This window comes from Trichosurus vulpecula, chromosome 8, assembly GCF_011100635.1.
Source record: "Trichosurus vulpecula isolate mTriVul1 chromosome 8, mTriVul1.pri, whole genome shotgun sequence".
NCBI classification, from domain to species: domain Eukaryota; kingdom Metazoa; phylum Chordata; class Mammalia; order Diprotodontia; family Phalangeridae; genus Trichosurus; species Trichosurus vulpecula.
The window spans coordinates 76,691,712-76,703,796 of NC_050580.1; the positions used below are offsets into that span (position 1 = coordinate 76,691,712).

Below are 12,085 nucleotides of genomic sequence, written 5' to 3' on the forward strand. Positions count from 1 at the left end.
GCTGCCGGAAGTTGGCCTGGCCGACCCGGGGTTCCACTGCAGGGACTGCGTCCGGGTACGTCCGTCCGTGTCCACCCCCTCGCTTTTCTCCTGCTCTCCTGGAGGGGCCGGGGCTGCGCGAGGGGCTTCTCCTGGGCAGGGGCGGGGGCACAGAGCAGGCGGACGGACACAAGTAGAGAGTCCCACACAGAGGCGTGGAGCCCATGCTCAGGTTGCAGCTAGCCTGTTCCTAAGGCTTTGGGAGAGCCCCTCCCCCAGGGCGGGGTAAAGGGGGTCAGGGACCTGCTTCCTGGGAGGCCCGAGGCTGGGGCTCTGCCGCCTATCGGCCGTGGGGGAGGGGAGGGGAGCGTCCAGAGCCCTCCCCTCCCCCCATCCCCTGGGAGCTCGAGGAAGCCTTTATTAATCCGCGAGCTCCGGCGGGGCCGCAGGGGGTGCAGGTCAGCTGACCGTGGGTACGGCGGCCTACCCAGGCCACGCCCAGAATCGTGCTGCTTGGCGCTTGCTTCGGTCCGCTCCCTACTGCGCTCCCAGCAGAACTTTGTCCATCCTTTGCGTACTTGCAGCACCAGCCGCGTTTTCCGATTGCCCCGCAGACTGATCACGGCCTCACCTTCTAACCACCTCCTGTTTATTCTGTACGCACTTAAAGGTGTATGTTATTTCCCCCAGTAAGAGGGATGCGCCTTGAGGGCAGGCGCCAGTTCGTTTTTTGGTCTTTGTACCCCTAGCAGAGCGCCTGGCACGTAGTAGGCACTGAATGATCGATGGACGGATGGTTTGAAAGGATCCGTAGAAGAGAGGTCATCCGAGTGATCGGCAGCGGGAGTCAGCAGACCTGGCTTCTCTTTCAGCCTGGCTACCAGCTCGCCTCATTTTACTTCCCCCCCCCCCCCCCGGGGCTCTCATTTCTTATTCTTAAAAATAACGGGGTTTAAACTAGATGGTTTCTAAAGAACCTTTCGGCTCCAGCATTGTAGGGGTGTAGGAAGCATTGGTGAGGAAGAATGGGTGTTTGGAGAGAAAACAGATTTCTTAATCCGGAGAATAGAAATGGGCTCTCTGGGACGTGGTTTCTAATCAATCAATTAATTAGTTAATTAGTAACTAATACATACCAGGTGCCTCCAAAATTTTAAGCTGTTAAAACTGCACTTAGATGCTTGGGACATCCTGTATATAGCACACTAAGGTGTGCAAAGCACTTTACATATGTTATCTTATTTCATCTTTACAACAGTCTGTGAAGTGAGTGCTATTATCAGCCCAGTTTTGCCAGTGAGGAAACTGAGAAAGAAGGAAGTTAAATGACTTTCCGGTAGCAACGGCCTGAGGAAGGCTTTGGCATCCTCAGAAGATAGGAGATCACAAAGAGCAGGGGATGGGAACTCCGGATGTATGGAGGGGTTGCGATGCACATTGTTAATTCCCACACCCATGAAATCACTGGATCCCCAAAGTAAGAGGAAATTAAGGTGATAGGGAGGGGCCGCTTTGGTTCTGGGGCTACTCGTGAATTTGGGGGCTTCATGAGTTTTGAGAATAGGAAATGTGTTAACCCCTTCTCCCTCTACTCCAGTCCAAGCAGCTGGATGTCCGTGTCCAGAAGCATTGATGGGGACATCCAAGAGTCTTTCCTTGACAGACCTCACTTGTCTTAAGCATCCTCCCCAGCCCCTGCTCCTGCCCCTGCCCCATTTTGTTTAGGTCTAAAATAGGGGGCATGAGAATGAAACACCGATTTTCCTTTGTGTTACGTACACTCCTGGAGGGCAGGATCTTTTGTCTTATACTGTATCCACAGCACCTGGAGAATGATAGGCCCCTAATAAAATGCTTTTTGAATTAATCAGGCGATCGTGATGTGTTCGCAGCAACAGGCCTTCACCACCAGACTGAGATGACTGCCCTGCCTGTCTAAACAGTTTACTGAACTTCCTCCTCCCTAGAGGACGACTGCTATCCCCTTCAAGGTAAAATTGACATCATGCTTGAAATCCTGCTGAGAAGAATGAGCTCTTATAGGAGGTCAAACCCACCTTTGCCAGGGATATGGGGAGCAACCAAGCTAGCTTCCATGGCTGTCAAGAGGCACCTCCTTGCCCAGGGAAAAACCCCATTCTTCAGGTCATGGCCATTCAGTGTCTCTTCTCCCAGGTCCCTAGATATTTAGAGCAGCTCATCACCAGGAGATTGGCTTCCAGGTGATGTGTTGGGGGAGAGTTTTGGCCACAGCAACCCATGAAACCCACCCCCAAAGGCACAGAGCGACTGTCATTTTTGGCACAGTGAATATGGTGCTAGACATGGATTCAGGGGAAGACCTGACTTCAAAATCGGCCTCAGACACTTACTGCCTGAGTAAGTCACTCAACAACTGTCCTCCTCAGTTGCCCCATCTGTAAAATGAAGCTATTAATGGCACCTCCTTTCCAGAGTTGTGGGGATTAAATGAGGGCATATTTGTAAAGTGTTTCAGACCTTACAGTGCTTTATAGATGTTAGCTATTATTATTATACATGGCAGAGTATATAATAATAATAATTAATAATATAATAAGACGGAGGCCAAGGAGAAGTCCAGACCAAGCGCTTTAGTAAAATTCAAAGTTGGAGAAAAAGAGTTGCAGCTGGGGAAGTTCAAGGAAGTCTTTATGAAGGAGCCATTCAGAGCTCAGCCTTAAACGAAGGGGAGGATTCTGAAAGGCAAAGGTGAGGAGGGAGGTTACATTCTTGGGACAGGGATGGACTGCGCAACAGGATGGAGGTGGCACACGGCGTGTGTACTGTGTGGAAGAGGTAATAGACTGGTTTAGCTAGAAAACGGCCTAAAGGGCAGCCCAGTGGATAGAACTCTGTGTTTGGTGTCAGAAGAACAAGAGTTTAAAAACTGCCTCGTATGCTTATTAGCAGTTTGACCTTGGGCAAATCACTTAACCTTTCTGTGCCTCAGTTTCCTCTTTTGTAAAATGAGGCCTCCAAGGTCCCTTCCTATGGTAGAAGTACAGTAACAGTATGGAAGAAAGCAGGAGTCGCCCAGAATGACACAGTGGGTGGGGCCCAAGAAGCCCTCCCTCCCAACTCTGACTTTGCCTGGAAGCCCCGAGGTCCCGTTGCATTGAGCCAGATTCTCAGGGGCTTTCACTGCCAGGCTAGGGAGTTGATTTCATGCTGACTGTGTGTGCTGGGCTGAGGATGCAAGGACAAAAATTGGAAGAGCCTTCCTCACCAGAAGCTCCTGGGGAGGCGAGAACATGCACTAATGCGAATAACCTAAACATCGAGAGAAGAGACACCGGGTGTATGCAAGGTTACCCAGTTCACGGTCGTTGGGGAGGGAAGGAAGGAGATGGAGAGGCTCCCTGCAGAAGATGGAAGCAAGGGGCTCTCAAGTGAAGACGGGCTGTATTCGAGGCATGTGGGACAGTGTAGAAGAGCGCGTGGAGAGCGGACTTTAGAGCTGCAAGATCTGGATTCAGATCCACCTGTGACCCTGGGCAAGGCATGAGGCATTCACCTGCTCAGCGCTGTCTGAGAGGCGGCTCTCTGCTGATTGCTGTCGGTAAAGGAAGTTTCTCAGCAGGAGCCGAGATTTCATGATAAAATCACTCGTCCAGAGATTTCGAACAGTGCAGCAACTTAGTCAGATTTGTGCATTTTGAAGATGATTTTAGGCAGCTATAGGAAAGATGGGTTGATTTATTTTCTTGTGGGTTTTTTAGTCTTTTTTTTCTTCTTGACCTTTCTATTCATTATTTTCTAAAGAGTCTTTCTGAGTGCCAGGTGTGTTAGGCTGGAAAGAGGCGGGTTACAGAGATAAATAAGAGATGACACTGACGTGGATTATTTCAGTGAACTCACAGGATCTCACCCGCTTGCTCTCCATCTTCATTTAAATGTGGCGCCGCCTGGAGGCAGGGGGACGGACCGGGTGACTTCTCAGAGTCCTGGTTTTCAAATCCCTGATTCTCCGGAGGGCTGCCTAAAGCCTCGGCTTCATTTATTCTGGGTCAGGGTGGGGTCTCCTCTTCACAAAGTAACTAGACCCTCGCTCTCGCCAGCTGTCTTCCAGGTACGAGCTGTCGGGGAAGGCCGACAGCTGCCGAGAGCCTGAACTTTCTCTCTCCCTGGCAGATGAAGTGTGTGCTGGTGGCCACGGAGGGGGCTGAGGTCCTGTTCTACTGGACCGACAAGGAGTTCGAAGACAGTCTCTGGCAGAAGTTTGGGCTGTCAGAGGACAAGGAAGGAGAGGTAAGAGGCAGGGATGGACAAAGTGCCGGCCACAACAAGACGAGGTCTTCGGTCTTCCTCCGGGCAGAGTCCTCTCCGTACTGTGTAACCAGGGTCTCCTTGGGAGACAGTGCAGGATAGCCACAAGCACAGTGGATCTCCGTTCTGTAGAGCGTAGCTTACAGCGTAGACCTCTTCTACTTGTTCCCTCTGGGCCTTTGGACTCTCTTCTGTCTTTAGAGATGAGTTTTCTCTGAAATGGACATACTAAAATTTTCCTTCATTTCCTCATCTCTGAAATGGGCCTAATAAAAATCACACTGCCTAACAGCTGGGTGGCTCAGTGGGTTGCGCTCTGAGCCTGGAATCAGGGAGACCTGGGTTCAAATGTGACCTCACATACTTCCTAGCAGTGTGACCCTGGGCAAGTCACTCAACCACTGCCTGCCTCAGTTTCTTCATCTATAAAATGGAGAGAATAATAGCTTCTCCTTCCCAGGGTTGTGAGGATCAGTGAGATAACACTTGTAAAGCACTCAGCACAGCGCCCAGCACACGATGGACAGTTAGTATGTGCCTAGTCCCTTCCCTGTGAAGGTTGTCGTCAGGGAAGCTGGGTGTGCTGTGCCTAGAACTCTTGACCTGGAGTCAGCAAGATCTGAATTCCAATCCAACCTCAGGCACTTACCAGCTGTGTGCTTCTGATCAAGTCGTTTGATGTCTCTTTGCCTCAGTTTCCTTACCTGTAAAATAGGGTTAATAATAGCATCAGCCTGCCACTGTTGCTGTTAGGATAAAATGAGACAGTTTTTGCAAAGTGCTGTATAAATGCTAATGATGATTATTAATCCCTATAATAATAGAAAAGCGTGCACTGTTCTCTTTCAGCCTTTTTCCACATATCTCATACCACCATCCTTAGAAAGGACCAAGATTCTATTGGAATTGAAACAACTTGAGTCACTCATCAGGCCATGATGATTCCTACTTAATCATTTTTTTTCTTACAAAAAAAGGTAGATCTTTGTTTTTCACGTCTAAGCTGTCATCTTCGCAGCTCAGAAAACCAAAGCCTTCATCGATAGACAGTGCACTTACACAAGTTAAAGCAAGAGTTTATTTTGAAGTCTTTTTCCAATAAATTTTGAAGCTGCGTTGAAAAAACTAAATGATTTAGCATCTCTCATCTGCCAAAGCCAACTGAAAGAGCTGTTCATAAAAGTCACTGTGAGGTGAATAATCTCCACTTCAAAAAATTAATTACAGATATCTGGGGCATTTCTGCCATGACAGTTGGCACAGTCACCTTCATCAAAATTAAACAGAAATTATTTCAGTTATAAATTTTTCAGTAGCTAACACATGTTATTTTAATAATTATTTAATAATTTTACCTTTTTTAGTTCTAAGGGTAACATGCAGAGATTTGTTGTGTTGTGGTGGTGTTTTACATCCTAGTTGAACATAAGCATCCTGAGGGCAGGGACTATCCTGCTTTCTATTTATGTCCCCAGAACATCACAGGCAATTAATAAATGCTTGTTGCTTGCTTGGTTGGTTTTTTTTTCTCAACAAAGTAGCAAAATATAAAGAGCCTATTGGAGGCACACAGACCTGGGCTGTCGTCCTGCTTGTCCCTGCGTCATTGGTATAACTTTGGACAGATTAATTCACCACTCTGAGCCTCGATTTCATAATCTATAAAACAGGAATAACAGCTAGACTGTGCGCTTCGCAGCATCAGTGCAGGGGCGAATGAAAACATAATGTTTGTCCGGTGCTTTTTAAACTGTAAAGAAACATGCAGCTGTCAGCAAAGACAGCAAAAACTTAAAACATTGGCTTATTTCTTCCTCTCCTTATTTGTTTGCAGGCTAAGAATAACGTAGACTTTTCTGCATTTTCAGTTCCCAAATGATTTTTCCATTTAGAATAAAATAGTCTAAGGAGAGAAAAGATTAAGCTTTAATAACTTAAAACTGCCCTAAGATATTTGAATGCCCTCTTTATATACAAATATGTGTATGCACACATTTGTTATAGTTGATATTACAGAGATTTTATTGTTATTGAGGGGGATAGGGGGCTAGGCATTGAGCCTGTATGCATGGGGAGCTCCCAGGTGAGGAAACTTTCTCTGCCAATACAATACCTCCTCTGCAGCTTAGAATCTTAGAGAGTTGCCTAGCCCATTAGTTCAGGGTTTTGCCCAGTCACACAGCCATTCAGTGTCAGTGGTGGGACTTGAACTCAGGTTTTTGTGGCTTTGAGACCAGAGCTCTTTCTCCCATACCCGCAGTGCCCCTCAGTTATTCCTATTAAGAGTGTTACTGTTGCCCACGTACACCTATCACCAGTTCTGTGGTGTCTGGATACAAACTGCTACCTAACACAAAGAACCTGTCAGGACAATAAATTGGTAATAAATAGTGCCTGCTCCGTTTGCATTTTTAATGCCCATGAATTGTCTCTGCTACTGCACATTTCTCCATCCGAGGCAAGGCTTCGTTCTGTTCCATGTTGGCCTGTACTCTGCAGGCATCAGGAGAGTCCCAGTGGGTTCTGCCCTTCTCCTCAGGGAGAGTGCTGAGAACTTTCCCAGTGGCTTCAGCTCAGGCCAGTTTTTCACAAAAGCATCCACCAGCCCTCCGGTGAATCAGGGGAGACATCATTGGCTCTTCTTGCTTTTTTCTGTGCCTGTGGCATCAGAATTGCTGCCATTTACTTCCCCCCCCTTTGATGGAGGGGGATAAAAAGCTGCATGGGGGATGCTTACTTGGGCTCCCTCGAGCTGCTTTAGGGTCCCTGAGACCCAACATGCCCAGGTTCTACTACTGGGTTTAAAGTACAGTAATGCTCATTTGACTGCGCAGTTAGATTGATAGAGAGAGGTCCAGGCTATTTTACAAACCACACCGAGTAGTACAAAATAGCTACAGAATCCAGCTTGGAAGATGTACTCTTCCTTGATCTGGATAAACCACTAGTATCTTCTCCCAGTATGGAACCTTTTTGATTGACTCCTGAGGTAGTTATATTTTTGCTTTCAAAAAAATTCCTTTGGCTGCTGAGAGGTCTCAGTCCAAGTTTTTTTCTACTTAAATTTCTCTGCCTCTCATCCTCTCCTTCTCTCCCTCTCCGTTCTTCCTCTCTCTCTTTCTCATCCTCTCCTCTCTCCTTTTCAACCCTCCTCTATCCCTCCTCTCTCCTTCCCTCTTTCCCCGTCTCTCCCATCTGTCTCTTAGTCTATCTCTGTCCGTCTGCCTACCTGTCTCTCCCTTTTCCTCTCCCAGTTTTTCCCTTACTACTTCTCAGGCTTTTCTTCCTCAAAATAAAAGATTATGCCCAGATCTACCCCATCCCAGACATGACTGAAATGACTGAACAACCACAGTCCTATCCTCAGTAAACTTCAATATGTTTGCTTTCTTGAGACTTTAAACTTTTAGAGAAAGGAGTTTGATTTAACAGATTCCAAAGAAACTAGGACTTACTATTTTTTATTCCCATGAATTTGTATTGAAGTTAATAAACATGTTATTTGCACAGACTCAACCCCACTGCTTTTTTAATGGATAGAAACCCACCGATTTAGACCTAGAAAGCACCTTAGTGATCATCTAGTCCTACCCCTCATTTTATAATGGAGGACACTGAAGCCTAGGGAGGTTAAGTGGTTTGTCCAATATCACACAGGTAGAAGTGTCAAAGGCTAGATTGGAACCCAGGTCTTCCAACACTGGAACCAGTGATTTTTCTACTGCACCATTGATTAATGGCAGAGCTAGGGAATGAACCTAGCCCTCCCAACTCCTTGGCCAGCCTTCTTTCCTGCTCTGCCACACTGCCTCATGGGGTCTCCTGGACTAGCTGACTTTGCTTCTCGTTGGATAGAGTGGCCTTCCTTAATCATCCTATATAATCTAGAGAAGAGCTCCTGGAAACCCCCCATAATATCCCTGATATGGGCCTTCTTGTGACCTCCTCTAAAGTTACAGGATGATGATATGATCTCAAATACTGTAGAATTAGAAGAGGTAATCCCACTTTCAGGACAGTATCTTGATCTTTAAAATGCTAAATTGAAACTCAATATGTAGAATTTTAGAAAAATTATAAAAATCCCATTGTGATTTTTTTGTCTGATTTTTGTCCACCCTGATGAGGAGCCCTATAATGAGAGGCACCAGGGTATAATTGACAAAGTGCTGGGAGCAGAACCAGAAAGACCTGGACACAGATCTAGCCTTAGACACTCACCCTGGCCAAGCCATTCAACCTCCTCAGCCTCACTTTCTTCATCCGTAAAATGGGGGTCATAATAACAGCATCTATTTCACAGGGTGGTTGTAAGGATCAAATGTGAAATCCTCTGCAAACCTTTACAGCACTATAAAAACGCAAGCAATTGTTGTCATTAATTGGTTAATGCTGATGATCCACTCTGTTTCATCTTCAAAAAAAAAAAATTAAGTCTTAGTCTTAGCATCACAGATTTAGAGCTGGACCAGGCCTCAGAACTCCCCTCATTTTACAAGAGGGGCAGTGGAGCCATACGAGGTTAAAGGCCTTGTCCGGGGTCACAGACACCCATACGTTGCCTGGAGAGGATTTAAACCCTGATGCAGTGCCCTGGTCAGAGCACTCCCTGACATGCCTTCCGGAGGCCTGGGGGGGTTCCTCTGAGGGATCATTCACTTTCTGGGGTCAGCTAAAGAGAGAGAGCTGCTACAGATGAAACACCACCAGCAGCTGGCATGCACTTCTGACCGGTCTCCTCCTCGTCTGCACCCCAGCGCCCTGCTCTGGAGGACCGCCTCAGCACGCTTTTTGCCCCTGTGATCATCTCCTGTACAACCATGCTAGAGAAACTCTCAGACACCTACACCTGCTTCTTGGCTGAGGAGAGCAATCATCTGTATGTCCTTCACCTGGTAAGCAGGCTGCCCGAGGCCTTTACCCCACAGGGAGTCGGGGTAGATGTCCTCTCTGCAGGCCCCCGGAGGGAAGAGCCTACCTCAGAGGCACACTGCAGAGAGGGGGTATGTCTAAGGGCCTTTGATGGTGATGAGGAAGGACTGGGGCTGGCTCAGGCTTAGTAGGGGAGAGGCACTCTTCAGTATTAGCCCTTCAGAAATCAATCAGCAAGACTTGATCATGCAGCTGCTCTGTGCTTGGCACTATACTAGACCCTGAGCTACCAGTTAGTCAACCAAACAATTATCAATTGCCTACTATATATACTAAGCACTAATTGCCTTCTATATACTAGGCACTGTGCTACAACAAGCATTCATTAAGCACGTACTGTGTGCCAGGCATGTGCTGTGTGCCGAGCCCTTGCCCTCAAGAGGTTTACGTTCTAAAGGCTGGGAAGTGGGTTGAGAAGAGATGAGGGAGGGTCTTTCAGAGTCGTAATTCACTTGACTGTGCTTACAGTTTGGTGAATGCCTGTTTATCGCCATCAATGGTGACGGCACAGAGAATGAGGACGAGCTGCGTCGGAAGGTGTATGTACTGAAGCATCTGTTTGAGATGCACTTTGGACTGGTCGCCCTGGACAGTCATCTCATCCGGAAGGAGTGAGTCTTCCATGTAGGGGAAGGGTCTGGTTTGGAGGCAGTTAGGGCGATTCATTGATGTTGTGAATATCCAGTGAGGAAACGCCTTCCACCAGTAGACATCTGCAGCCTGTGGTTCTACTAGGGGTCTTCATGGCTCACCTGGAATGCTGAGCACTTATGTTACTTTACTGGGGTCACACAGCAAGTATGAGGCAGAGACCAGAACTGAACCTAGTTCTTCCTGGCTCTGAGGCTGATTCTCTAACCAGATGGGCACGTTACCTTTCAAATCTCTTAGATCAGATTAAAGCCAAATGGAGTCAACCCTCTGCCAAGCACTGTTTCCCCAGGTTCTGAGCTGCTATTTCCAGATCCTCTTTGCCCTGGCCCTGGTCCCTAGATCTGCTTTCCCTAATCATTCCAGGGTATAGAGTCAGAGCCTAGACATGGAATTTGTAGGGCATTGGAGTAACCCGGCTCATCCTCCTCACTCCTGGGAAAGAAAAAGTGACTATAATTCTATATCTTAAAGAGACCTGTTACTATCCATCAGAGACATCAAGTGACTTGTGCTGTGGACTACAGAATTTTATGGCATTAATGTGTGCATTTATAAAAAGTTATGTTTTTTAAAAAGGGTTTCTTGTGGTGCCCAGCTCTGTGTGTGGTGCTCTGGGCATCTCTCTGTTCCTATCCCTGGTTCCAGCTCTCCACACTGAGTCTATTTGCCATCTGGTGCTCTTTGGATTCCCAAAGATGAGTAGCTATTCAGAGCAGATTCTCCTCTGGGCTCCACTTTCACAGGGGCTGAGGAGGGACTCTTTTCCAGCATCTGGGTAGTCTCCAAAGTCTCCTCCAGCTCCAAGTCTTCTGAGTCTATGAATGATCGTTCAGATAGAGGCCTCCAGGATTGTATAGCAGTGGGGAAATAGACTCTGGTTTGCTTAGATCCCAAAGAGGAAAAAGATAGCGGTGTGTCCACACTCAGGAGTGAGGGTTTGGGAAACTGGATCCTTTTTCATTTGCCACAACAGGAAATGATAAGTAAATGACCTGGGATAATAGGCTATTAGAGTTTTAAGAGACCTTAGAGATGACCTAGAGCAGGGGCTCCTCACCCTTTTTGTGTCCTGGACCCCTTTGGCAGCCTGGGGAAGCCTGCGGATCCCTTCTCAGAATGATGCAAAGAACAAAATACCTGGGATTATCAGTTTTAAAATGCATAAAACAAATTACAAGCATCATAAGAGAAACCAGTTATAATGAAATATAGTTTTCAAAATACTTTAAAAAACAAGTTCATCTGTGAAGTTTGAATGCAGATTGAGGCACACTTCATGCTCGCCTTTTTTCTTCTCTTTTGTTTTTGTTTTTGGGTTTTTTTTTTTTTTGGTTCTGTCTCTTCTTTCTCATGATTCACCCCATTGGTCATAATTCTTTTCCACAACTTGACTAGTGTATAAATTAATTCAATGCGAAGTTATACATGGTAGTTATATGAGATTCTATGCCGTCTTGGGGAGGGAGGGGAGAGGGAGGGGAGAAAATCTGAATCTCAAAATTATGTAGAACCGTGTGTTGTAAACTAAAAATAAAAAAAAATAAAATAAAATAAAAATAAAAAACAAGTTCATGAACCCCGGTTTAAGAAGTCCTGGTGTACTACAACCCTTGGTTTATCCTGAAAGCCGGGGTTGCCAAGGTCCCGCAGTCAGCAACAGAGCTGGAACTAGAAGACTGATCTCCTGACCTCCAAGTCTTGCTCTCTCCTCCTCACAGGCCTGTGCCCCTCAGATGATCCCTAGGTTTGGTGCAAGTGGTGCAGGCAGCCAGCTAGGTGACCCTGTGTCCTAAGCAGGGGAGTGGGATCCAGAGGCAGCTGCTGCCCTGGTCCCTGCTGCATGTTACTCACTCTCAGTGAATAAAGTACCTGCGCTTTGAAAGAGTTTGTATCTCTGCCGCTCTTCCCCAGAGCCCAGCACAGTCCCTGAAAAGCATGTCACCTATGCTTGTTGAGTCAAACTGCATTCAGGGAGAGCATTGGCAGCTGTTGGCTAGATGGTTTCTAAGAGCAGGGGTTCTTGCCCTCTTTGGGGCTAAAGACTCAATTCTCCCACAGCCTTTAGTTTTATTTTGTCTTGGTAGGAGGGACCCTGATCTTGTCCTTTCTTTCATCTCACTGGAATAAGGAGCTCTTGGTGTGGAAACTCCTTTCATTGATGCAGATCACAATTAGTCTGCAACTGATGGTCTTTGAGCAGGAGTTTGTGTCTGGTGAAGCCTGTGACCCCTTC

At 46.9% G+C, this 12,085-nt stretch overlaps 1 protein-coding gene across 5 annotated transcripts in view; it reads left to right on the forward strand.

The window, feature by feature from the left end:
- Nucleotides 1–12,085, forward strand: part of HPS1 (HPS1 biogenesis of lysosomal organelles complex 3 subunit 1) — a 37,758-nt gene continuing 25,673 nt past the window's right edge. For 2 of the 5 annotated variants that reach the window (XM_036734882.1, XM_036734887.1), the window contains exons 1-5: nucleotides 1–55; nucleotides 1,851–1,970; nucleotides 4,132–4,248; nucleotides 9,024–9,161; nucleotides 9,667–9,809. In XM_036734882.1, coding sequence (XP_036590777.1) covers nucleotides 4,132–4,248; nucleotides 9,024–9,161; nucleotides 9,667–9,809 — 398 coding nt within the window. In that variant the 5' untranslated portion in view covers nucleotides 1–55; nucleotides 1,851–1,970. Of the gene's footprint in view, nucleotides 56–566; nucleotides 636–1,850; nucleotides 1,971–4,058; nucleotides 4,249–9,023; nucleotides 9,162–9,666; nucleotides 9,810–12,085 lie in introns of those variants that run through there. The other 3 variants (XM_036734883.1, XM_036734885.1, XM_036734884.1) reach the window with 3 other exon arrangements.